The 27,429-nt window shown below is 41.7% G+C and overlaps 1 protein-coding gene and 1 non-coding gene across 3 annotated transcripts in view; one reads left to right on the forward strand and one right to left on the reverse strand.

The window, feature by feature from the left end:
* Positions 1–1,145: 1,145 nt before the first annotated feature.
* On the reverse strand, positions 1,146–1,219 carry TRNAN-GUU (transfer RNA asparagine (anticodon GUU)). The gene has a single exon. It is a non-coding gene; the product is annotated as a tRNA-Asn (tRNA).
* A 3,126-nt stretch (positions 1,220–4,345) lies between these two features.
* The window catches only part of MAPRE2 (microtubule associated protein RP/EB family member 2), a 91,797-nt gene continuing 68,713 nt past the window's right edge, over positions 4,346–27,429 (forward strand). The window contains exons 1-2 of one of the 2 annotated variants that reach the window (XM_075704973.1): positions 4,346–4,467; positions 20,982–21,043. In XM_075704973.1, the coding sequence (XP_075561088.1) occupies positions 4,396–4,467; positions 20,982–21,043 (134 nt within the window). In that variant the 5' untranslated portion in view covers positions 4,346–4,395. Of the gene's footprint in view, positions 4,468–20,981; positions 21,044–25,132; positions 25,153–27,429 lie in introns of those variants that run through there. The other variant, XM_075704976.1, reaches the window with a different exon arrangement.

A 27,429-nucleotide genomic window follows, 5' to 3' on the forward strand; every position in this document is an offset into this window, starting at 1 on the left:
CTCATTGGCAGATGGCATGAGCACATCGTTAGTATTAATAGACCTATACACACAAAAGGAGAACCGGTGACTTCTGTTTGTAATTAAGCTAATCACAGAGGCAGGAGAGAGCTCCTATCTTATCAGGATTACTGCTTAACCTCAACTAGACTGCACCAACAGAGCAAATACTTGCCTTGGCATTTGATCCTCATACAGCATCGCATGCTTTGGGGTTTCCCTGGAGTGGTTAGTGGCCAGGGCAGGACATCCCACTCATGCAGCTCTCTTCCACTTCAACAGGTTAGTTTGCAGTAAAGCTGCTGTAAATGTAAAATGCTGTAAAGCTAAATAATTTAGTTATTACCAAACAATCAGATCTTTAAAAACCCTGATGTAAATCAAGTGTGCAAAGTATGCAGACTAAGCCTTACAACTGTTCATTTATTTTTTCCCCCAAACTTCTACATCTTTTTCCTGCAGCTCAGGTTCTCAGCCATTAGTAATTGCAATAACTGCTCACAGTCAGTTCTATTCTGCTTCTTTCAACTCCATTAACCCTTTAACTCCCTAGTGAGCTTTGGTGTCAATCATAGTCATGAGAAATATTTACAAAAAAAGCAGGAAATTTAGAGATACAAGAGACTAGACATTGGCAATTGGTTGTGAAGGTCTCTATGCCTTGTTAGCAAGCCACAGGAAATTTGCCAGGAATATACATTTCTGTAGGGGAAGCAGAACAGTCTGGGGAATGTCAGAAGAAAACTGCATTTGCTGAAGTTTTGAACAGCAGCTCTAGGTTGGCTGTCTCTTGGAAGACTTTTGAAGTGCAGATTAAATAATTCCAGATGATGACAAAAAACTCTGTTAAGAAAACAAAAGGTCTGGGCTTTCAGCCACTTTGGGGTGGTTGGTTTTCTGCCTGGAAATGGCCCTGCACCCATTCACTGCTGCCGCTCCGGCTGCTCCTCTGGAGCGGCCCTGTTCTTTCTCATACAGTGCCTCTGAAAAGGGACTTATTTTTGTCAGTTTGCTTTTTTCCTCCCTCTGTCTTTACTCAGGGGGCTGGATAGCCGCCTCTGTTTTATAGAACGGTTTGGATTGGAAGGGACCCTAAAAGGCCATCTCCTGCCAAGCCCCCTGCCATGGGCCAAGAAAGGGATCCCCATCCCTGGGTGGGCTCAAACCACCAACTTTTCAGTTAACAGCTGAACGTGCTAACCAATTGCACCACAGAGACCCCCTTTTCCCTCTCCTGTGTGCCTTGCTGACATGGGTTCCTGCTTGTGACTGGCCATGATGCTTTAACACCGACTCTTTAAACCCTTCTTCTACCAGGCGGAGCGTTGGTTGCCGTTTGACAACTATTTCCTGTTTTCCAGTCTGAGCGGGGGTTCGGTAGGAAAGGCACGGCACCAGGAATGGGGTACAGCAGAGGTTTTCAGGTTAGCCATACCCCAGCCATGCAGCAGAGCCAGAAAATGCCATGCCTTACCAAGAGGAGTAAGAAGCAGTTATTGTGTTCAGGGGTTGAACACGTTGTTTTATCAAACCAAAAGCTTTTGATCCAGGTGGCTGTGAAGAGGGAGAGGACAGTGGAACAAAATGGGACTAAAACTCAGTCTAAGTTTTCCCCTGGACCTGAAGTATCAGCAGTCAGGCTAATTCTGTACTTTAAACATCGATGCCTTGCTAAGTCTGAGCGGATTTTGAGAAGCCCTTGCAGCCATCCTTGCACAGGAAAGCAAATGCAGTTTTAAGGCTTGCCTTCGCATGACAGCAGCTCGCAAAAGCAAGATGACATCGATAGAGAGGGGTATGACTGAAGTGCCTTCTCAGTGAGGACTAACCTACTTGCCCCCTGCTTGCAGCTGTGTACTCACCTCTCCTAGTTTTGCCTGCTAAAATATGATCTGGTCAACTAAGCTTCAGCAATTTCCTGTGGTTATGATGGCAAAAAGTGTGATTGCTCTTACACCTGCCTAATGCTGTTCTTGCCAATAGGACAGTAATAAAGTAGTTCTGGCAGGCAGTGCAGGTGTGCAAGAGGTGTTGGTGATATTCAGAAAATAAGATTTGGTTTTTGGTTTTTTTTTTTTTTCCCATGTGCAGGGTTTATTAGGAGTGAATCCCAGGCACCGAGCATTTTCTCTCTTGATTTGATTTGCTAGCAGCTACAGACAAGACCATACTCAGTTTCACCATTTCATGTTTTAGTATTGGGGTATAGTTATTACCAGCTAAACCAGCAGATCCTTTAAAAGTTAAAGCATCATCTCTGGTCTCTTCCCAGTCCTGTATTTCTAAACAGAGCATTGTTTCAAGCCCTAGCCTAGGAACTGCATCAGTACAGTTGGCTGCACAGAGCACAACACACTCATATTCTTATCCTGATTTCTGGTCTTGCCCGTCTCCTGTGATATTCCTCCTCCTTTCATCCACACCTGTGGATTCCCCCACCATGCCTGGGGAACATCAATTCAAAAGAAGTGAGAATTCAATCAAGGATGTCAGAGCTGACCTATTTTGTCAGTTGTCACTGAAGTGGATAGAGAGGAAACCTGCCTATGGTGTGCACTTCTGCTAGAGGACCTTGCGGTGGTAGGAGAGAAAATGGGCTCGTCTCTATTTCTCCCAACTCTGCATTTAAATAGAACCGCTTTCTTTACTCTTCCGTGCTATATTTAATTTGTGAACTTGCAAAAGTGTTATCTTTTTCCCAGAATCATCGGACTTTCTGTAAAGGGTGGAATGGTTTTATTGCCCTTGGAGAACGCTGCAGAATTTTTGCATTCACGTATGGTAGAGCATGAGATTACACACTTTCAGCCACAGAAAGGGACATGGGTATCTGTCCTTTAAATATGGATGTTAAAGTAAAAGATGCTTTATCTTGCCTGCAGAAGTACAGAAGCAATGAAAAGTGAATGCTGTAGTTTCTTAAAGTTTCTTTTTGCAATTAAGGCGGCTTTTTTCCTCCATCTGACACTCTGAGGGGTGGCAGAAGAGGAGTACAGGCAGTATTAAGCTTATATTCTAATTTCATAGTAAAAGTTCCACATGGATACATATATTTTAAAGATCAGTCAGCATTTTCAGACAGAAATGGCCTGGTACTGTGCAAAGGGATGGATGTTCTTCTTGTAATACTTTCTAAAGTTAAGACTTGGCCCAAATCACTAATTCTCAAGAAAATACCTCAACTCTTCATATCAAGATGGAATAATCACTTCAGCTTAAATACAGGAAACATTGGGCATAATAGCCATTACTTGCACAGATCTTGTTAACAAGAACATAATTTCCTAATCACTCCCTTGAAAGCAAACCCAGATGATAGAAGCATAGTTGAGCTCCTGCCAAACACCTCAAGAACTCCAATTTCACACCCAAGTTCCTGCAGGAGTGCCAGGATAACCTCAACTATTCAGTGAAAAAAAAAAAAAAAAAACCTTAAGCACTATGCTTATAGTTCCTTATACTTGTATTCTTAAAGACAAAAACTATCAGTTGGGATAGTACAAAAACTTGTGTAAGAAACAAGAGCGCAGACATCTGGATGTGTTTGTATTACACACCAAGGCAATATATAACTCTGCAGGCCATATTGCCTTAGTGGCAACATCCTAGTCCCTCTCCTCATTCTCTTGAATTAGGCCTTGAGAAAAAAAAAGAAAGTTGACCTTTTTTTTTTTTTTTTTTAAAGATGTAGAGTAGTTAGAGAACAAAAGAACAGATTCAAGGTTTTATTGGTGGCAGTTCCTCCACAGTGATGGCATGTGTGTGATTTAATGAGGCATGCAAAGGGCTTTGATCTTGCATCATCTTCATGATGTGATGAAAACAGGAGCCTCCACTGGTGGTGGAGGCTCATCAAGAGGTGGTGCAAGTGGCAAGCACTGTGAGTCCATAGATGTGTTGGTTTTCAGTATAATGCACCTCTAATATAAATAAATGCTAAAAGCTGTTAGACTTCCCTCAGGTTGTTACAGCAGTGCTTTTAAAAAGCAAACAACCCAGCAAGCTCACCCACTAAATGTTTGTAAACCATGTCACAGGAACTGCAAATATTAGAAATAACTTTAATTTTATTTACCTACATTTTTCCCATTAGCTTGTGAAGCTATCAAGTAGCTAGATAACTAGTTGATAGATATAAGATAACTTTTTTTTTAAAAACAGAGCATATGACAAGTAGACAAAATTATCATCTTGCTCCAGAGAAGTTTTTTATAGGCTCCCTGGCTTTCCAAATGAGATGAAGGGTGGAGCTAGTCATTTAGCCACACCCATGGTGAGGTTTATAAAAGGAAATTTTCCAGGGGAAAAGCTCTTTTCTACCAGTCTATGACAACTGGGAGTTTTATTTGACAGGGTTTTATCTTTCTTAAAAAAAAAAAAAAAAAAAATCCCACTATGTCAAGGCCTCGTAAAGGTTCCCATAGTGGGGATGCTCCTCTGAATGGATCTTTGAAACAACAAGGTAAGGTAAGTCATGGAGTCTGCTTTACTATTTTAGTTTATTTTTACTCATAATATTTCTCTGATAGAGAGCTGAGTATTACTGTAATTTTAAAGGTCTGTATTTTCTCTGCTGCTATGTATAATTGGAGTTTTGTTCTCTGTAGGTTTGTATTCCTGTAATGCTAACCCAAATGGAGAAAAAACAAGCTTAAAAAAACATCCCCAAACTTATTAGGGTTTGGAGAGGTTGCTATTTGTCATAGGGTGGTCAGGCTTTCAAGACTGATGACTTTGAGAGCTAATTTGCACCACCTGTCCACAACACTCAGGTTAACGTGGTTGTTGTAATTGGGCTGTTGTTTGTAAGTCACACCAATATTAATTTCTCAAGCATACAAATAAAAGATATGCTATGCTTTATTGCACAATTGCTGTGACTTAGTCATGACTTTTTGATACACCCAGGAATCCTACCATAGTTTTTGGTTTATACTGTATCACAGTTTCCTTGTGTATACATGCAAATAACTGCTTATAAGTTGCTCTGTTCAGCAGAGGTCTCGTGAGTTACTGTGGATATCCCACAATGACATTAGGTACTATAAAGGTTTAATTGCTATTGAGCACGGGTGTTCATGTCGGTACAATAATTCTGTAGACAGGTCTGTATCAGTTTACAAGATGACTGGGTGAAACCTTTCATCATCATCAACTGAAGCCAAATGCACTGTATCAAAAAGTGATTGCAACAATGTAAGGTGTGTAGCATGGATATGTCAAGAATGCTGGTCAGCATAGAAAAATACCTATCTCATTACACTGGTTACCTAGCTCTGGGCTTATTGCTGCTGCGATGGTAAAGTAGAATTGTAAGGAATTGGAGAGAGGGGAATGAACCTTGACAATACTTTTTAGGAGCTCCTTTCAGGCATCTGGGAAAATGGAAGAAAGTCCAGACTTCTTTGGAAACTTAATAAGCAACCAGACACAAGTTTCTTAAAAGTTAACTTTTTCCTCCAATTACTTTATCTGTACGTAACTAGATTGGAGAAGAGTAATAAGTTTTCTCTTGTGAGCCTTCAATTTAGAAGGAGTAAAAGTTACTAATATTTTTGTTATTCAGTGCACCCAAAACATGGGAAGTATTTGAGGGTCACTAGTCTATTAGTTGTTCTTCAGAGTACACTAGGATAACTACCACATGCTACAAAAATAACCAAAGTAATGGTTTCCACAAAAATGGTGGTGTTGATGGGTTCTCTTTTTCAGGCTGTAAGCAAAACTCTGAATTAATGTAGCTGGCAAAAAGCTGACTGATGACCTCTTGGGCAAAATTGTATGATGTAAGTTGGAGAGGCTGTCAGAGAATTTTGACTTCATGTGATTAGTAGACATGAGAAAATAAATGCATCCTGCATTTGAATAGACACATTTTCCACCTTGATAATGCTGTGTTTTTTCTCTGGAGCTTTTCCTGTCAATATTAAACTTGTAGGATGCTTAACTTGAGCAGTGTGGCCATTTCTGCTTTTTACCATGTGTTTTTACTGATATGTAACAAATTGTGGCTGTGCTGGATTGTGGTGAGAGGAGTCTTGTTTGACAGCATAGCTGCCTCCTGCAAGGGAGTCCCCTTGGCTTTATCCGCTGCCATTCTTCCGGGAGGTTGACATGCTGCAGTTAGATTGTTCATAGGTATTTTTAAGTGCCTGATGTACACCAAAGTGTTAAAAAAATACTTTCTGTTATCTTTTGTTGTATTAGTACAGTAAATGGGAAAGATGAAGGAAGAGGAAAATACTGTCAATACTGGCAGAGAATCTTAGGTGTCTCTGCTCTTGGATACTTTTGGATGAGTTTTCTGAATCACGGAGAAAGTTTGAGCTTTTTCAATTGGGTAATGTAGAGTTACTTTTTGACATCGCTGCATAGCTTAACATGTGTTTGTAAAGTTGGTCAGCCCTCTAAGCAGGGATTAAAGCGACTTCTGCCGTTTTGTGACTTGAAAAGCAATATTTAGGGAATAAAATACTTATCCAGAGTAACTCTGACACTAACCTGCTATTCAAAACAAATGAGTCAAGGGACACTGACTGTCCTATAGCCAATTACTTGTTGTCTTTCATAAATTTAGGTAAATCTTCAAAAGTCTACTTTTGAGTAGCGACACTACAAACCTTAGGGTGTCATCTTCCACTCCTGATTTGATTTTTGGAGCCACGTATGTACTGAATGCAGAAAGTCCGCAAATGTGACTTCTTGGTGGCAAGCTGAGTAATTAAGAGGCAGGTGGCCAATGACAATCTCTTAGTAACTTATTTCTTTGAGGTGGTGTATGAAGACGGACACTGACAGCTAGATTACTCTGATGTGGTATTCTGTTAGTCCCTTCACATTTCAATACTTTTTCTATCAGAATATTCAAGCATAAAACTTCAGCATATTTGGGTGGATGATAAAATTAAGTCTTGCTCTGGATTCTCCCTCCTTAATTCATGCGTGGCAACACAAGTGTGTTCAGAGCTGAGCTGGGGGAGGGATGTGGGGCGTCTTGCAGGTTTGGCTGGGGTGGGTGCAGGGGTGGTCATGGAGAAGGGGCTGGTGTGGGTGGCCTGAGAGGGTCCAAGGGGAGGAGGGAGGTTCCCAGGAGGATGGGGAGAGCAGAGTGGAAGGAGAGAGGCCCTGTCACAACAGCAGCTTCTGAGTCTTGGCCCAGACTTTAAACCTTGCTGGCCCTGCACAGTCTTCGGTGTCTCTCCTTGTTTCTCATCGTCTCTTCTGCTACCACCAAGAAAGTGGGTTTTTTGGCTTCTGGATGAGGACAGAAATGTTTTTTTTTTTCCTACATTCCTGGGTCAGCCAAAGTCAGTTTTACCTGTACCACCAAAAAGACCCAAGCTGACCCTGCTTAGCTGGGTGCCTTACTGCTTTATGAATCAGCACACCACTATGGATTCTCCTGTTCAGCTGTCATTTATTTAGATTTGTAGAATCCTGAAATCAGAAGGGTTTCACAGATCCTAAAATCACTGCAGTTTCTTTAACATGACTGGATTTCCTTAAAAAATATTTTTTTTTTCTCAGGGCAGTGCTGTCAGAGGAAAAAGTCAGCTGGCTTTTGCTGCCCTAGTTTAGTTCAAGTCAAACCAAGTTGCTGACTTTAAACAATAAGTCTTATAGACTTGATTTTTTTCAGTTTTTGTCCACCAATCATGCATATAGGCAACAATTTCCATCACAAGGAAGAAGCCTGAAGTTCAGCTCCTTTGTGCAAGGTGGAAGGGGAATTGCAAAGGATGCGGTATACAATGAAAACTCTCCTTAGATAACTGACATCTGACTAACAGAGAAAGAGATATAACTGCCAGTCAGATGTCACAATGTTTTTGAGGTGTGTTTGTAAGATGCTTGAAGGCCGTATCAGGTAAAGGATGTGATTAGCATCCTGCGTATGACTTTAGGATGGTGTATCATCTCTGCTGCAACAATAATCCTTCATTAGGGTGCAGGGACTACAGGCAACATGCAATCATGTTAGAAAACCAGATAGAGAAATCCTACGATGGGCTTGTCAAACGACAGGGAGCTTATTATGTAGCTGTGGGACAGACCAACAAGAAACATTTGTCTGACCGATGGCAGTGATATCTCGTCTTCCCTTGAAAGGAACGCGTAGCTACTGGTACAGTTCTGTCCATTAAAACAATGTGGCACAGAGGAGTGGATGCTGCTTTGTTACAGCATTCACTGTGCGCTACAGCAAGAAATTCGAAGTGCTGCCTTCTGCTCTTTGACCATGAAGATCTTGTTCCAGGTTTTATTGAATTCAGTGATACACAATAAGACATAAATAAAATGTGTATGTTATGCAGTAGCCTAAATGCATTCATTTAAATCCACTAAGACTGATGGTGTAGGGTATAGTTGCCTCTGAGTTATTTCCTGTATATGTCCTGCTGTGCAGTATGGTGTTTACCTAGGGTTTTTTTCATGATGACCTGTTTACATTTCATAACTCGCTTCTAAAACTTGAAACTGCAGGAAAAGATTTGTTCAGAGTGACATCTGAGGTAAAACTGAATGGTATTTCTGCCTTTCTCATAGCCCTATGCGTACAGGCTGGTCCTGGAAGGTGCTGGCAAGCCTGCTCAGAAGTAATCGATGGGAGCTGGGTATCAGCCTGTGTGCTTCCAGAATGCTGCAGTGGGGCCTGGAGCTGGCCTGAGCATTATGGGGGAACCACCCACTCTTATCTATGATATGAGCATAAGTGAGGTGTTAGAGGCTTCCAGCCCACAAAGCTGATTTTATTAGAACATAAAAATACATGTTAGAAGAAAAAGCACTTACCAACAGGAGAGCTATCTGGTAGGTGAGATTAAAGCTCTTTAATAATATATACTTTCCATGTCTGATGTATCCTGTGCAGTAGGGTCCTTCCCTCCTATCTTTTGTAGTTCTCTAATTTTTTGGCTTCTTAAGTTGAAGAAATTCTGCACCGTCCCCAGGACAGTTTATTTTCACTTCTTGCTGGGCTTGCCTTTTGGTTCTAGTCCCTGGTACGAACCCAGTACTTTGCTCGGGCACCTCCTGTTGTCCACTTGTGTGTCATGTTGACCATGGAGGGGTTTTACTCCAGGCTCACCCCATGGCATGGCATGCACACACAGCTAAGCCCCACAACAGTCAAATAAATACCTCTCTGTGTGCGTACAAACATAAAAACTCTGTTTGAGTTGGATTCTCTTGCTGTGGTACCAGATGCCTTTCCACTGGTATCAAGCAGAGACAGGCCCACCTCTTCTGGGATGCAGACTTTATTCCAAATTAACAAATCGGCTGTAAAAGAAGCAGCAACTTGTGTTCCTGAATTTATTGAGTTCTTAGTATCAGAAAACTGTTACACTGGCTTGCATACCCTGTCTTCCTGCATAGTAGGGGGAAGATCACAATGTTTCAAACAAGAAAAGGTTGTAAGCATCTCTACTGGCTAAGGAAAGCAAGAGTATTTCTGTGTCACCTGGTTAAAGTTGAGACAACTTCAGTTGTATTATTCTTTACACATCTTGTGTGTCAAAATATATTATCTCAATCATTTTCATATTCTGGAAATTAAACTTCAACATCAATTTGTCACTGAAAAGGAGTAGGAAAGCTGAACCCTGACAGTCTTCTCTGGGATATAGCAGTTTCTCAAAACCGACACATTACGCTGAGGGAGAACAGAATAATGCCAAAGTAAAATGATGTGCTCATGCTCTCAACAGGCAAAAGGCATTTAGCTTGATAAGCTGCCAAACAGTGTCATTTGAGAGCGTTGCAAAGACTTCCAGATGTCTTGTGTATGCTAACTAAATATCTGGGTGAATTAGAATTTGTCCCTGTGAATATTTCACCAGAAGTGACCTTGCTTGATCTGGTTAATTCAAGCTCAAGTGCAGCTTGTTGCAGTCTCCCGATAATATTTTTGACCAAGACTGTGTTTCTCTGAGCATCCTACCCAGTGCTGAAGTGAAGGACTGTGCTTGCAGAAGCACAGCAGGGCTCTCCTCTCGGCTGCTTCCCAGCTTGCTGTGGGGGATGCTGCCCTGCTCTGTTGACTCATGTGGAAGGTGTGGCATGTTTTGACCAGGAATGGAAGGGCGTAAGGGAGTCACAGCAGAGTGCAGCAGTCTGAGACAGGCCCTGCAGGGAAATCAATCTTATGGGAAAGCGTAGGTTGAATCTTGCATTTTTGCTATGTGAGTTAGCAAGCAAGCTGACTACCAAAAAGGGAGAAAAATTGGACTTATACCACAAGCATACATAAACTGCTCATTGAATTGTGAGAAAGAGACCTGCTTTCAGCTGATGTTGGATGCTTCAACTGCAGATGCTATCCAGCTGCTCATTTGTTCCACAGGTTACTACCTTGATTCACCTTGGGCATGTTCAGTTCAGTAATATCTTGTTACAGGGACTTCCAATAGCTGACTAATCTTGCTGAAAAAAGAAAGGCTTTGTTAAATGAATGCATGCTTGGAAAATAAGTATTTAATTTGCAGAAGTTTTATTTACAGCCCCACAATGCATGTTCACCTTTTGCACATTTATTTTATATCTTGCACTGTTTATTAAAGCAGTTCTGCATGAAAATACCTGATAGTTGCCATCTGGGAGCCCTGGATGCAAAGACAGTAAGTGAGCTTATGCAAGACAAGAGGTGTGCCAAGCACTCTTTCAGGCTCAGCTGAAGGACACTCTGGTTGCTCCAAGGAAAAACAGCTACTAGGAGGCTGCCATAACAGAAAGTGTCACAGTTTGAAGAAAGCTTATCTAGCAACATTAACAGGGGCTAGGTTGCCTAGGGCAGAATGCATGTGCCTGAGAAGAAACAGTAAGACTGGTTCTTCTGCACAGGATTTGCTGTACTGGCAGGTTTATGAAAGAGGGAAACAAAACCAAAAAAACAAACACCAAAACTGCCAGAGTTTTGCTTCCCAGTCTAAGCTAACAGGCTCTGTCTTCTAGATGTGAAACATTCACCCATATAGAAGTTTAGTCAACTATAAGCGACATAGTGTGTATGTAAATGGCAAATCAACCCAAAGTATCTGTTTCTCCAGCTAAGTGGTGACTTTTCTTGCTTAGTTTGGACAGCAAACAGAAAACCTAAGTGTCTGGGAAAGGCAGTGAGAGAAGTATCTACACTTAAATTGTGTATACTACTGAACTTAGTTTAGTGGTCCTCCAAATCAGCACTTACAGGCAGTGTGCTGAAGGAAAAACTTTCCAGACCAGAATGTTGTGGAAGTCTAAATTCAATCTGATACTGTAGAATAACTTGGAAACTTCCCAGCTAGCTTTTTTCTAAGGAACAGAAGTGATATCTGTGCCTTCAAGTTAGCATACTTGCCCACTGTTTTCTGTGCCTCTTGTCTGCAGAACAATGTAAAGAAATGGTAATTCCTGTGAGCTTTGCACTGCAGCCTCTGGGAGGAAATACTGCAGCTCAGAAATCCAGCCCAGAAACTTCTGATTTGGTAGACTTCAAATACAAACTATCCTTTTAGAACAAAGCAACATTAACTTGAGGGGTTGAAGTTTGACAGCCAACCTTTTGAACTCCCTCCCATATGACTTGCTTTAATTGTGTAGTATCATGGAGTACCTAAATGAGATAACAAGCTGCCACTCTTATCTCACAGGCTGGAATGTTTTTCTTCAACTTGAAGCTCACAAGCTGTGATCAGGTGGCAATGTTATTGTAACTGAAGGAGTAAAAGATATTTATGCAGCTTTCAAATACAGTCCTGCTCTGAAGAACCCCCTCAATGACACTCTTCGTTTCCCTTAATATAGAGACCCATTTCTAGTTTCCATCTCTATAAAGACTCAACATCCAAAAAGCTCACTTGGCTCTGTGGTCCCTTTGTCAAATATACAGGTTTTACAATTTTAGCTCTAATTACTTGTGTGGGGTCATTACCACAATGCAAGTGTCCTCAAGCTCCATTTTAGCTTTGTCATTTTGCAGGCAGGATGCAAGGTTGCCCCTGGTTTCTGATAGACCTTTTACAAGTTTGGGCTTCTGATCCTTGCTGAGAATATAGGTAGCTATTATACTTGTCAGTGAAGTTCTTCCCTTAGTGATCAGAGCTACTGCCACCTGGGTAGGGTAAGCAAATCAGCACTCACTGTTTTGAAACATGAATAAATACCAAATAACATTACTCTGCCTACTCCCTCAAGGGATCCAATCCTATCAACATACACAGACCATGTTACCTATGCCAAACACAGCAATCACTGACTGCTTTCAGTCAAAATATGTGCAGAAGAGTGTGACATGACCGTGTTCCATTCCTCTACTGTGTTGATGAGGACAGTTGAAAGACTGACTCAAAACCTGAGATACTAAAGGGGATCTGCCCTTCAGCAGCTTGGAGAAGGCTTAAAACATGCTCCTCCAGATAGTTTCATGACCACCTGGATGTAATTATGTCATTGGGACCACCTGACCACTTTTCTCCACTGATTAAGTAATGTAAAAGACTAACACAGTCCTTTCAGCAGAGACTGGCACCCAGGGATGATTATCGCACTGTGGATCTATGGAAAAGTGACTCTTACATGCCACCTAGGAAAACTGGATGGTTGGGATTGACTAGGTGAAAATGAGAGAGGAAAACACTCAAACTTTTTTGGCTTTTGGTTTATGACTTGGAGAACATGTGGTGATCTGTGTGGTACAAATGAGGTGATGCTACACCCTTCAGTGTATCTTCAGCTGTCATGTGAGCACCTTATTTAATCAGAGGTTCATAAGAGATTTCCACAAACTATAGCCTTACAGCCTTCATAGGTTTGTACATCTGTAATTGACTGCAAGTAATCCATTCTACTCACCCAAGAGAGGAGTCCAAGATTTATCTGCTTCACCAGTGCTGTAAAGAGCAAAACTTTGTGTTTTAGATTTATATATTGGATATTATTTATTATGAATGTATTTATGTATTATTCTTAAGGGCTGAAATAAAAATCAAGATACAAGACTTCAGCTGTCTTTACATTGCCACAGATACTTGAAACTATCTTTACATCCTTGAGTTAATCCCATTTTCCTGTTCAGCAACTTGATGCAGAGAAAGACATGCCAGAACTGTTTAAAAGGGCTGAGATGGCAGTCCAATACCTTAACTAGGGCTCTCTTTCCTGGGTAAGGCAAGCAGGCAACAAGCAGCCTGCAGTTACAATATTTTACACAGAATCATTGGATGATACAGGTGGAAAGAGATCATCTTGTCCAATCCCTGTTCAAAGCCATCCCAAACAGATCAGGTTGCTCAGGAACCCATTGAGCTCTGAATGTCTCAAAGACATTCAGACTTCCCAGCTTCACTGGACCCAGTGTTCAACCACTCTTGTGACGAAAACACTTTTCCTAACATGTAATCAGGATATGCCCTGTTGAAACTTGTCTGTTGCCTCTTGTAATGTCAATGTGTGCCTTTGAGAAGATCCTAGCTCCATCTTCTCTACACCTTCCCCTTAGGTAGCTGTGGGCTGCAGGGATTCTCTACACCTTCCCCTTAGGTAGCTGTGGGCTGCAGTGATACATCCCACACACCCTAAGCCTTCTCTTCTTCAGGCTGGACAAACCCAACTCTCTCAGCCTCTCCTGCATGATCTGCTCCAGCTCCTTAACCATCTTGGTATAGTAGACTGGGCTCCAGTATGTCTGTCACTGGTTTGTGGCTCCCCACTACACAGGTGCTTCACTTTCGCAAGCCCTGAATACAGGGGAATAATTACTGTCCTGGATCCGCAAACCCAGCCCAGTGTAGGGTTGTCCTTCTCTATTGCAAGGGCATACTGCTGAGTCTTTTCCTGCTTGTCCACCAAGACCCCCAGGTCTTTTTCTCTGAAGTTGGTCTCCAGCTAGCTGGCACCCAACAGGGTCATTCCCTTCCAGGGGCAAGGGTTTGCATACTTGATTTCTAGGACTGTCCTTGCCTCTTTCCTGGTCTGAAATAAGCATAGATAGTGAATTTTGCACTGTTTTAGAGATAATTTTTACTTTTTAAAGAAAGCTACTGAATTCCGTAACTTAAAGATCACCAGCCAGTAAGCTAGACAACTTGCAGGCATGGCTGTGTGCTCATAGCAGAACAGTGTGTTAGAGCAGAAGGTTGGTAGGAGCATTTATCCCCTTCTGTGTGGCCACCTAACTGATTTTTGCTGAATATTCTCCGGTATGCTTAATTTTTTTCACTCACTGTAAAGAGAGATCTGAAAAAACTAGTACCACAATAGAGGGGAATTCAGCCCATCTAATCTCAGGCATCCTAACTGAGCTACCTGCGTTTTTCTCAGACATATCTAGAAGTGTAAGCGTTACAGTGAAGGGTGCTATTTAAATTTAAGTTACTTCTTGAGTTTACACATCTCTCTTTTAAAGCTCTTAAACCAATTTGTTCTTCTAAATACTTTGCTGGTCCCAAATCTGGTACATCTTAGACTCCTGAAGCAGTTCTAAGAGTCCTGCAGTTGCTGTAGCTGCCTGTATAACACTTCTGTGGAAGTTATCTTTGGGCTTTTCCCACCACGCTTGTTCAGCAGGCTTATTTTCAAAGAATGTCAGCCTGGGTAATTCAACATGTTATTTTGCCATCAGGACTTCTTGTGTTAAACTTCAGGTTTTGCTGTCTTAAAAGAACTTCAGAAAATATGTCTTGGGTCAAAACACAGTCACAGGGTTTTGGGTTTTAACATGTGAATGTATAACTTAATGCTTTTTCCTTGAATCTTCTTTGTAATTATAAGTTGCTGATTAGACTATAAAAATTCAGCCACAAAATGAAGCCTAAAGCTAAGCACAAGAAATTATAAATGTACTGGAAACTTGTGTTGGGTTGACCTGGACCAAAGCAGTTGCTGTTAGCTGGCCTCCATGTGTCTTTTACTCCTTTCATATTGAAGAGGGAAAAGATGATGTGTGTTCTTGCACAGCTCTGTGTACCCGCCAGTCTCCAGGCCATATTTGAAGAGGAGTTCATGTCTGCTTTTAAAGCTTGATATTCCAGCCTACTCAGTGGAGTTGTTCCCTGTACCCATTTCTGGTCAGCAATACCAGCCAGCGAATTCCTGCCCTCCCAGTTGTGCCAACCCAGCTGTTGATGGGGCCATGCTGTTTATTGAAACAGGGAACTGCCCCAGATTTATTTTTTTAAATCTGCAAAAAAAGGTAACTTTGAAATTAGATCCCTTTGTGCATCTGCTTCAGAGTGGATTGAATTCAGAGTTGTTCCAGAAAAACTGAGGGGCAGCCCAGAGGTATAAATAAGGAGCAAACAGTTAAGGCTGGAATGCCTTAAGGCAATATTATTGCCAAATTCTTCATAATGTGAAACCTTAGTCAGTACTGGCTTTTCTTGCCTCACTGTAAAACATATGCATCACCGCAGCATAACCTTATGTTTATAAAGAGGAAAGTATTAAAAAGAAATGTGTTAAGTGTTTCTAGTATATGAAACAAAGCAGGCACCTGATCAACTCTAGTTATTCTTAAACCAAGTGCATTCTGTCAGATGGTATAATGCCTACCAGAAAAACACATCAAAATGCATAATACATTAGTATGTACAGAAGTGCATCAATTGTAAACTGCAGTCAAATGTGCAAACCACAGACAGGTGCCAAACAAAACTGGTGATTGTATTAGATGTAGAAGCCAACAGATATAGGCACTGACAATACAAGCAGAACAGATTTTTAGTTAGTGTGATAGAAATTGAAATGCGGACATCAATGACTGAACTAAAGTTTAAAAAAAAAAGGATGCCCCAAAAAATTGAAGGAAGATTGTTTTCTCAAAAAGAGAGCAAAGAGAGGAACTTTTTTTTGGTTGAAATGGAGCTAAGTGTAATGTGGCAGCCTGCTGATAAATACAAAGAATGATAAATACACATTCTCATCTGTTCATCCTATTAGGTCTGCCACTTACTGCTTGATATACTGGTTTGGCATCGCTTGTTATGCCAAAAAAAAAAAAAAGTTTGCCAAATCTGTCACACTAACTAAAATCACATGAGCTGAGCTCTGTTACACCCTTTTCAAGTTGGAAGATAATTACTGCATCTCAAAGTTACTAGGCAGGAAGGCAGGGAAGGTATTTGTTAACAGGAGGAGGGCAGGTAGGCTGCTGCGCAAAGATAGGTGTGACACTGCACTTGGCTGGAGCTTTGAACCCAGTATTGTCTCCAAGGCACTTGCATCTTGGAAACTCCAGTTTACAAAAGGTTGAGGAGGGATGGGAGAGGACAACAGAAATGACAGAATTTGGTTTCCTGCCCTATGAGGAGAATAATCTCGTGGCTTCCCAAGCAGGGTTAGAAGAAGTCTTCCTGAGAAAGGATGCATGTTCTTTCTTACTAAGTTGTAAAGTAGGACATGCTTGGATTTACCTTATATGTAAATGACCAAAAAAAGATTGGTTGCATTGTAAATGAGGGGGAGGGAACAGAGTTTTATAAGAAGTCTCTAGGACCTTTTCCACGCCAATAGATGACTTGAAATCAGAGCACTGGCAGAGAAGCAGAACTCCTGGGACAAAGCCGTGTCTGAAATGGCAAGAGCAAAAGAGGTGGGAAGTTCTGTCATGCGCTCGGTAGCAGCTTCTCGCGTCTTCTGGGACTGCCTTCCTTGTGAAGCACTCTGGGTCAAACTAGGGCATATCTCACAGGTTTGGAGTTGGAGATAGTACTAAACTCTGTTCTCTTACTTGATTTCTTTGCTTTGAGTCTGTGTCTTTGTGCCTTCCATGTACTGCTGCGGAGCCTGGCCCTCAGTAGGTGCAGAGGACTTAACCCAGGAACAGTGAGACAGCATAGGGCTGGGCTGCTGGTTAGCAGTAAGTTGAGAAATCTGCCCAACTGCTAAGTATATGGGGGGGTTTGTTTTGGTTTTTGTGATTCATGCACAGCTCATAAAAACAGCAGTTCTTTCCTTTGATGCTAGAAGCCTTAATCTTTCAGTTCATCTTTTCAACGGGAAAGCATATGTAAATAGTGATATACACTGTTTTCTGATTTACACTCCGAGTTTGTCCATTTCTGTGATTTGTCAAGCTATTCTCCACTCAGTAAATGCCTGGATAGCAGCCATGACGGGTTTGCTTGAATTCTTTCAGTTGCTAAAAATAAGTTGGTTTTGAAGTTGTTTTCTATAACTGCTGAGGATATTTGAAGCAATAATAGGTGACTGTCAGCCTATATTACAAATTGTTTTCATGCAACATCACATTCCCAGCCCTTGGCGGGGGTGAGGAAAAAAGATCTGTGCAATATGGTAGAAAGCATCCCGTCCACTGAGACACAGTAGCAGAAGACAGGGCTCTGTGCCCACATGGGACATACAGCTCCCTGCAACAAAGTTCTGAAAATATGTTGTCAAATGTAGTAGAAGGCATTTGATTTAATTCACCTTAATAACATTCTGTCCTAACTTTTCCTCCTTGGGTCCTTCCAACTAACAGCTATGGGTACTACTTTTCATAGTATGACTGTGTGTTGTGCTTCTAGAAGCTGTTGTATCTTGTTTTCTGCAGATTGCATTTGATTTACTGTCTTTTTTCACTTAGTTGCTTGGCTTTCCGCTTGCTTTCTCATATCCCTCTTGCCCAATCCTTGTTTTGTTTGGGCTTTTGGGGGGTTTGGTCAGTATTCATTCAGAATTAAATCAATATTTTACAGCATTTCAAGGGATATTGTCATAGAAGCCCCTTCTGTGTCAGTTTGTGTGAATGGGTTCAACTGGTGACTAAGTTCTTGGGTGTAGCAATAGCTACCAGAAAACAAGTTCACAGGGTGGAAAAGTATGCACTGAGAGGGAGCAGGTGAAAGCCTCCCAGGAGCAGATAAACCCTGAAGAGCAGTGGTCCACTGAACATCCCAAGATCCCATAAACTCCAAACAGCAAGAATCTGGCAAACCCACCCAAGGCCACCACCAGCACACGCTAGGATCAACGGCAGGGGTTGTGTAACTCAGCTGCATCTGAGAAAGTGGCAAGAGTAGGCTACAGGGCTGTAGCCTGGTGGAGCAAGGGACCCCCTGAGGGACTTTTTGAACACCTAACTGGAAACCAGTGGACCACCAGTGCGACCTTCCCTAGCTGGGCTTGGCCTCCTGACTGTTGCTCCAGCAGGGTGACACGAGTTGTTGCAGGAGTGGACTGTAGAAGGGGGATAAATGAATGCGCTGTGTGAATAGTCATCAGCTGTTAGTAAAATCTGCCCAGTTCTGTTAGTAACACTTTCTAGTAAATATTGGCCTGTTTCCCCCAACACAGTCACTCCCATCAGGGGAACAGATAGTATAATACAGGGAACTTGCCTCTATGTGTAACTAACTTTAAAACATTGAACAAAACATAATTTTGTGTCTTGAAAAATGCATAATCCTTTTCTCTTACCTGTTTCACTATGCGGGATTTTCTGGGATTTGGCTTTAAATTGTTGTTAAAGAAATATAATTTTTTTTTTCCCCTGTTTTAAGGTCTTTTCCATTTTCCAGATCCTCTAGATCTTTGTCCTCTTGCTTTTTAGCCCTTGACCTTTTTCCTATGTTTACCAGCGTGGAAGGAGTAAGTTCTTTAGAAGTCTTTGTAGGTGACTCTCTATGAGAGTCCTATTAGGGAACCTATTTTAAAATCAGTGCAGCCTCTGTGTGTTAGGGAATTCTGAGGAATTTGCTGGTTTATGTCGAGCGGTGATATGATGCCAGTGCCTGCAGCTGAGAGCTGTGCATGGCCTGGCATGTAGTGGGAGGAAACATGGCATCCTTTCTTCCCCCTTGTTTTCACTGCACACGTTTATCCCTCCACCCTTCCAAAGACTCCAGCTCCCCATCATTACCTTCCTCACACCCACTAACTAGGACCTCTACTGCATTCCTTTGTCCACCTAAATTAAATTCCACCCTAATGATCCAGTGTTTCCTACCACTCCCTTGCCCGGGTGCTGCTCCAGCATCTCAAGCCAGAAGTACAGGTCGAGGTGTTGGCATGGCTTACGGAGCAGGTGGAGACCTGGCAGTGCTACTGCACACAGCAGCAAGCAAGTGCCAATTATCTCATCTGGCCGTAACCATCACACTGCTCCCTGTAGCTCAGGTAACTACCTGTATGCAGGCAAAATTCAGGAGGTGTTGCTGAGATGTATGTACAGGTCAAACCAAAAAGGTATGTCATGATCACTTTTCAAGTCTTAGGAACCTCTGCTATGAGGACTTCTGTTTGTTCTTTTTTAAGACTATACAAATGAAGTTCAGTGTGGTGGTGTTATTCAAATCACTCTCAAACCGAGGCCTACTTAGGGAAGACAATGGAATAGTTATCTCTGTCTTCAATATGCCATAAATGTCACTCTCTTCAGAAAGTATAATGTAGAAAATGTTTCATGAGCAAATTAAGTCTTGCATTTCTAAGGGAATCGCTGTGTCTCTCCACTGCTGTTGTCTGTTAGAAGTGCTGGTCAACACCTTCTGATGTACAATTACTTCTTCTAACCATAGTCTTAAGAGTGTCCCATCCTTACAAGTAATTCGAGTAGTGCTGTTAGATCCCAGCTTAAGTTCAGGGGGGTCTACTTGAGCAAAAGCCAACGTACCATGATGGATTTGCTGTTCCTTTGCCAATAGGATGCCTGAGGTTTGTCAGCTGTGCTGGAATCACTTTCCACATTAAACAAATGGAGGGAAAAAAGAGTACATTGAAAAGCAAAGCGTAAGAGGCTTGGAGAGATTCAGAGAAATGAAACAATAACATGTTTAATAGCTAATTCCCATTCTGGTTTGGCTTTAAGGCAGCTTCAGCCTTCCAGTTTGTTAGCAGCCTTCCTAAGTTCTCTGCCAGGATGAGTCACAGCTCCTGGAGCTGGGATCCAGTCCTTTAGACAAGCCATCTTTAAAGGTCTGTTTACCTTTCCCAGATGATAATGAATTGGAGTGAGAATTGCTTTATGTTTTCCTCCTTTTAAAACAGGGTTTATGATTAATATAAATTTACCTGAGAGAGCGTCTTGCATCCCTCAGTCCTGATTCAACCCAAGCCCCACTGGGATCCTGTATGGTGTAGTTTCGTGCTGTTATGCGGAGATAGATGCCTTTGGAATACCCCTCCCTGCTGGGCTGTCTCAACTAGTTGACTAGGAATGCAAAACAAGCAATAACCAGAGCTCTGGTCTGACTTTAAAGCATTATTTACCTGCTAGGAATGATATTCCCTGCTGACTGCAAAGGCGAATTAAGAAACTTAGCCACGTAACCCTAGTGTGTAATTCATGGCACAAATTGAAATCCATATATGGCTGCTCCTGCTTATGTTTCTGTAGCCTGTAATGTAGCACTTGAGAGAATGGATATGAGGACAAATCTAGCAATTGTAGGCAATCACATCTAGGAACACGGAAGGGAATGGGCTTTAATGTGGTTGCTACAAGTGGGCTGCATCATGACTTCATTGCTAAGTGAGATACTTCAAAGGATCACCAGTGTTTTTGTGTTGTATTAGCGAAAACATAGTTGCTGGGTATCAGTGCATGTGTTTCTCAATGGTAGATTTTTTTTTTTTTTTTCTCTGAAAAGCTGTTTGAGCAAGTGCAGCAAGACCCCAGTTGCATGACACAACAGTCATAACTGGTTGCCTGTGCTCCAAAGAAGCCTGGTCAGATGAAGGAACAGCAATGTGCCTGGCAATTATGAATAAACTCTGAATGTAGCACTGCATAAGGGACCTCATAGATCTGCTACTATATCAGAGGGACATCTGATTGTTGCGCAGATGTGTTAGACACTGCACCACTGTGAGCACAGCTGAATTAGGGTATTATAATGAAGGACTTCTCCTCTTGTTTCATTTTTAGCATACGGCTATTGCATCACTGCCCAACCAACACAGACAAAGACCATTCACTGAGTCTTTTTTTTTTTGTCTTTTTTTTTTTTTTTTTCCACCCCTGTTTCCTTGTTGAACTAAAGGTTTTCATGTTTTCTTTCCAGTACCAAATCGCTGCAAGGAATAGTTCAAGCCGGCAACCAGGGAAAGTGTTTGGATGCTCAAAGTAAGTATGTTTATGTGTTTGTATGTGTTAGAGTGCTAGTGACTGAGAAAGTCCCCAAGAATTTGTGTTTGATGTCTGTAAGGCAGTAGCTAGATAAGTTTGGTATCAATAATAAGTGATACTTCTTTGCAACATCTTTGACTCTGTAATTAATAGATTCAAGTCATCAGGAATTATTCATTCATGAAACAGAACTGATGAAAGCCAAACTAGATGCCACTTTTTGGAAATAATTTGGGGTTTTGATTAGAGTAAGAAGGAAATGCTGGCAGAAAGGAATAGTAAAAAGGAAAACTAAAGGTGGAAAATGAATCTAACTTCTCTCTTCCCTTCTGTTTGGGAGCTTTGAGAAATTTTATTATTGCTTTTGTTCTGTTAAACATTAGCTCTTCTGCACATCATTAGTGCTGCCTTCATAATGTTATGTGGAAGAAGGGCAAACTACATGAAACACCACTGTATAGGGTTAGTCATTAATGTCAGATAGAATTTGTAAGGTCCTGTCCCTTATTTAGTCCTCAACTGTGGGAGTTTAAATCCCATCCCACCCGAGTCTGGATGTTAATTTAAACTGTCCAGCCTCCAGCTTGACATCTGTGAAATCCACGCAGGGAGTAACGTGCGAAGAGTGGTGAGATCGATGATACCAGGAGATAGGAGCCCCACAAGGTGGCAATGTTTAGAAAGCCTTCAGAAAGGATGCGCCTGGAACAGATCTGGGCTTCCTGCAGTTGCCATAGCTTGCTCCCCTTGTATCATTGCTGCTGCATCTGTGCTATTAAACAAGAAGTCTTCACCGTTGCCAAAATGGAGCATAGGATACCTGGTAATGAATCTCCTATTTGAACCGATTCACTACTGACGGTGCTCAGCGTGCTGTGCTGAATACTGTACGTGCCTTTTCCCTTGGCAAGGCATGTGCTGCAGCATTAGTGGTTTGCAATACAGCGTGGGGTTTCTTTATTCATAGCTAGTGCTGAAAATACGCGTAGCGCTGAAACGAAGCTAGGGCTGTGTAATGAAGAGCTTTCATTTTAAAACCGTACCACTACGCTTCTGCTAATGCTTGAAAAGCTGTTACACTGTATAAATGCTAGCTTTGGATGTAGGAAGCACCTTAGTTTGCAGTGATATTTTGTGCTTTGTAGTTAAAAGTAAAAAGGTTTGTCTGAGCTATTTTAAAGGCTTGTTCCACAGTGAAATGAGGGATTTGCTCCAAGTTATTTAATGCCCTGAAGAAAAGCTTAAAAATGTTTGCAGAAAGTTTTCTCTAGATAAATAATAGACATGAGAAATTATTCAGGGTAAGTTCTATGGGAAATACAAGAATTACCTGTGTTCACTGGCACAGACGCAGGTAAGGAGAAAAGACTGACACTGGGAGAGGGAGAGTTAAACGAGGAGCCACAGAGTTCAGATTCATCAGTTCGTGAGAGAAGAGTTTCTTTCACAGCAATCAGAAGATATGCAGGGCTCAAGTGTACCTGGAGATTCTCAGGAGAAGAACAGTCGATAATTTAGAGCTGAAAGAGGCTATTGCCTCAAGGATGAAGCAATAGCTCCCAACTACAGGAGGCAGCTGAGAGCAAGAACCAGGAAAATGTGAAGTCCTCCCCCTGTGGACACGCTCCGTCCCATGAAGGTGTTGCAGATGGAAGCGCAGCGGGGCAATGCCCTGTGCTGAGCCAGGGTGGGTTTCATCTATTGCTCTCTACTCTTGCACAAAGTAGGTGCCGCTGCTTAAAGTCAAGCTTCGTCACTGTGGTTACGCTGGCGTTGTCACAAATACTTTGAAACAGGAAATCTAAAGAAAACTGTGAACATTGAGATAGTGCACAGCCACCAAATGGACATTTAGAAAAGCAGGCTGCATCCTACCTGTCTAATAGAAACTTATCTGACACGTGCAGATTTCCTGCAATGAGTAACCCTCTCTGTGAAGCAACAGACAGCTTTCCAGCATATTCCCCATGGATTGCTGCTTACTGTGTAGCCTTTCCTCTCCAAATCCCTTCGTCCTTATGGCCTATTATATGTCAAAATAAAGATCCAGCTATCAGCCTTCTAATACCAGAGATTCGTTATATTGCCAGAGAATTAGCTGAGCTATTACAATTGCAAAAGCCAAATGCATGTAACATGCTATTATATACTAGTCTTCGCTCGGGAAACCTTCTGGTCAGGTTTCAGTGCCTTTGAGCCTGACAAATGGGTGTATTTTTTCATGGAGTTAAGTTGTATGGACAACAACATGAGGGATGGATGTTGGAACATCCAAGGAATTTTACAGTTCTCACATCAGACGCTCTCGTGTGCGAGATGCAGATAAGGGGGCTTTTGGCAGTTACAATTCCTTGCTTGATGTATTATCACTAAAACATTTACAATACACCCTAATTTTAGAAAGCAAGTCTGGTTTCTGCTGGAACATTAGCTCAGGAATTACCTGTTATATTTCAGTAATTTTGAGATAGGGGAAGAGAAAGCAAATATATTAAAAATATGTGTATATACGCATGTATATAAAGTATGTTAGTATGATGAACTACTAACCCATGAAGTGTTCAGGGGAGATCTGAACAAAAAGGCTGTATGAGCTTTTCTCTTCCCTGCACAGAAACAAATGTTCTCTGGTCATTCATGCTCAAGGTGCATAATAGTTACTTAACTGGGCACATTAAAGAAGGGTTTCCCCTCACTTCTTTCTCCCCACCTTCCAGCACCAGCACTGGTACAGAATAAAATACTACTTCTAGATAAGTGCACTTCGTTTCCCACTCCGTTCCCTACTGCTTGTTTCCCCAAACTGGTCCCTATAATGTCCACCAAAGAAGACGTGACTTCCTTAAGGGCTGCTTTGTACCTTCAGCCAAAAGACTGAAGAGGTATGAAATAGGTGAACTTCTGGGCTGAGTGGAGTGCTTTGAAAATATTTTCATTCTGTGGAAACACCAGAAGGTCCCCCAAAATGTAGTGGAGGACATTTGTTTAGGAGTCATTCCTGCATAGGACACAGCTGCTTTATAGCTGGTTTTGATCCAATATGAGAAAACTGGAGACCTGAATCCTGAACCTAAGAGAGCAAAGTTAACCAAAGTGGAATGTTTGTTTATGGCTGCATGCTCACCACCCCCATTCCCTTCTTAACTTAGGAATTGGGTAGCTTGAATAGCCTTTTATGGTGCTGTCTGAAAATATTCTGAACTTTGGGGTGATATTTATTTTTTCAGTGCCCAGTACCAAAAATTATCCCACAGGAGCTCAGCAAAGCAGCTGACTCATCAGGAACATAACTTTGTTTTTCAAAAAGATAACGTGTGGTTTTGTTCAAAGTTAATAATGAGAGCCTTCCCAACGCAGAAGCTGTCAACAGCAGTGACATACATTCACAGTTACAAAAACACATAGCCTTGTGGTTGGGGGTTTTATTAAATAGAAGCCTCATTTTCTACTGTAATGAGGAAAAGATACTGTTTTCATGCCACTAGTACCTTTTGTGCTCAAAATGTTACAGAAGCCTTTTTTATTATTATTTTATACACAGTACAACTGTTCAGAGGTTATAAAATATTGCTGCTTTGTGCCATGACTGTTGAAGACATGACAATATACAATAATATAAAAAAAGAATGATACCCTTATTTCTAGTATTTTGTTGCCTTCTGCATTTTGCGTATCAATGGTGCTTCATTTAAAATTTGGAGAATGTTTATTCAAGGATGATTCAAGTAATGATTTGAGTTTTGCTCCAGCAGGAGAAAAAAAAAAAAAAAAATAATTTTTAAGGACCTTAAAAAATACTAATCCTTGTCAGATATGTCAAGTATTTGTAGTGCATCCAGATGCTGTAAAAATAACTGTGTCCTTTTTCAGAGCAGTTTCTAGATTTTATAAATATAATCTTGCAAATGTGTACAGGACCTATCCTGATTCTGTGCAGTCATCCTGATTCTGTGCAGTCATCCTGAGTCTGCTATCAGGCTGGATCTTAGGAAAACAGAGGATCTTTTTCTAGTGGTCTGTGTCTTGCTAGTCTGTTTGCAATACTGACTGCGAGTGTCATCACTTGCTGATCACTTTAATGTCCAGAAGGTGCTAAGAGCAAAGTGGTAAGTAGCTCTAGACTTCATCTAGGGAAGGAAAGGTAAAGGGAGGAGAGGTGGAGAAAGGAAGGCAGATGGAGGAGTGTAAAAGGAAGATGGGAAGAGAAGGTTGGGCTGGCACAGTGGTGACCCCCAAGTGCTGCTAAGGAACATGACAAAGAACTGAGCTGCAACCAAAATGCTGTTGTGAGTGTGGTGTTGTGGGAGGCGTGTGGAGCTCGGAGCACCGTGGCCGTGTTCCCATCTGTACTTCCTTCTCTCTGAACTACACGTGTCCCTGTTCTGTGGTGTGGTAGGCAGTGCCTCCTCTCCAGTGCTGCTGCTGAAGTCTGTGTCTGCACATCAGGCGTTGGGATGCTGAGCTGCGGCGCTCAAGAGTCTCCAGCGGCAGGGTGAAATCCAGGGGGTGGGCAGGCTTCCAGAAACCCACCGTGCCTGCTAGGAGCCCAAGAGTAAAGAAAGGCTTGAAAGAGCTAATTCAAATATTGCACTTACTTTTAAGGAGGTTTTTTGGTTGTTGCTGGCTTTTGTGGTTTTGGGGGTTTTTTTATTATTATTTTTTTCTTAATCCAAGTATCAGCATTTTCCAATATTTCTCTGTAGTCACTGAGGCTGGAAACTTTGGTTTTCATTAGCTGACTGCTGAGATTCTTATATAGTTAAGTTGCTCCATGATCTGCAGCTTCCAGAAAATCACCCTATATACTGAGTCACAGTAAAGCGTGAGTTGCTGGCAGTGCACAGCACGCTAGTGAGGTCAGGTGGAAGCAACATGCATTTAATTTTACAAGTTGTCCTTAGAGTAAAAATGCTGCTTATAATAATGGCTTCTTAGAGACTAGTTTAGCCTTAGGTATAGTGTAGGAAGGCCATTGTTGTGTACCCTGCTGTTGCATTACAATACAAGGTGGCAAAATTAGAGGTTTTCGGTGTCTTCGGACCTAGTAGTTTGTTGTCCGTGATACATTTCCTGTTGTTAACTCAGGGTTTGCACTCAAGCTCAGATGTTGTAATCATCTATATTGTTTTGCACGTTTGGTCCTACCTGAGCCTGGAGTAGGCACAGAAACAGGCATGTGGTGGGAGGTGCTTACACATGGGCAAAGTCGATGGCAGCTGGCTCGAGCATTAAGAGCATCAGCTGGAGATCTGCCACCAAAGCATGCACAGCTGCAGCCCCTGTGAAAAATCCTCTCTGAGTGATTAGATAGGCCAGGCACATGTCATGGTTATCATTTAGTGTGGGGAGTGCCAGTTTTACTCCCCTACGAATACCTGTTCCTCATAGAGAGAAGCTGGCAGTGCCCCCACGTTAAGGTTTATGCAGTGGCTTCCACTAGAGCTTCATCCTCTTATACGAGGCCTGGATTTGGCTCACTGCTAATGACCTGAGTGGGCTGCACGGGATAAACACCTTCTGAAGAGTACTATAGGAAACACCCTTACGTTATACTGTAGTTTTAAAAAGAATAACTGGTCCTTGTCTTGTGTCTGTATAAAAGAACAATATTAACTGCGCTCAAGTATTTTCAGACTTGGTCTGATTTCAGAGCTAGGATCTTTTTTGTCTACTATAAGAGGCTACATGTAATCACTCTTTTAAATCTACAGCTTATGTTTGACAAGTGGGTCATTGGTTAATAGAAGCAAGTAAATCCAGCTGTTTATCTTTTCAGTAAGATCACGCACTTTCTGTATGCTCTTGTCTGCTCAGAACGGAGATGTGTACATTTTTAATGGTACTCCCTCTATTTTAGAGTAGGGATGTGAGCTTTATATTACGTTTCATCTGTTCCCTACATTTAAATCAAATAAGTCATGGAAGTACTTCAGGTGGTATCGCATTTGATCCACAAATTTATGGCAGTAGTTGTGGTACTATTAATTACTAAGTATGATTTTAAAAAGTCATTAATATGACTTTATAAGGAAAACTTAATGTTGTACATTGTTTGCAAATTTTCTTGCTTCTTCATATCTCCTTGCCAAACCCCAGTATTTGTTTGTGTTGCTGTTAGCAGATGTACCTTCCACTAAAGCAGGCCAGCAGTAGCTTTATCCCAACTAGCTTTGCCTCTTAACAATCAGGCAATGATATTTTTTGGCTAATTTGAAATTTCAGGATTTCAGAAAGTGCTTGGTAAGGTTTCTGTAGGGTGCTAGTGACTAAATAAAGCACTTGCAGCACTAGGTTAATAAAGGACTTAAAACATTCATAGAAACTTGGTCTAATATGTCAAGCTCCAAAAGTCCTCTTAGGACTCTTATCTCACATGTCAGTGA

The sequence above is a fragment of the Pelecanus crispus genome, chromosome 2 (genome assembly GCF_030463565.1).
Source record: "Pelecanus crispus isolate bPelCri1 chromosome 2, bPelCri1.pri, whole genome shotgun sequence".
Taxonomy (NCBI): Eukaryota; Metazoa; Chordata; class Aves; order Pelecaniformes; family Pelecanidae; genus Pelecanus; species Pelecanus crispus.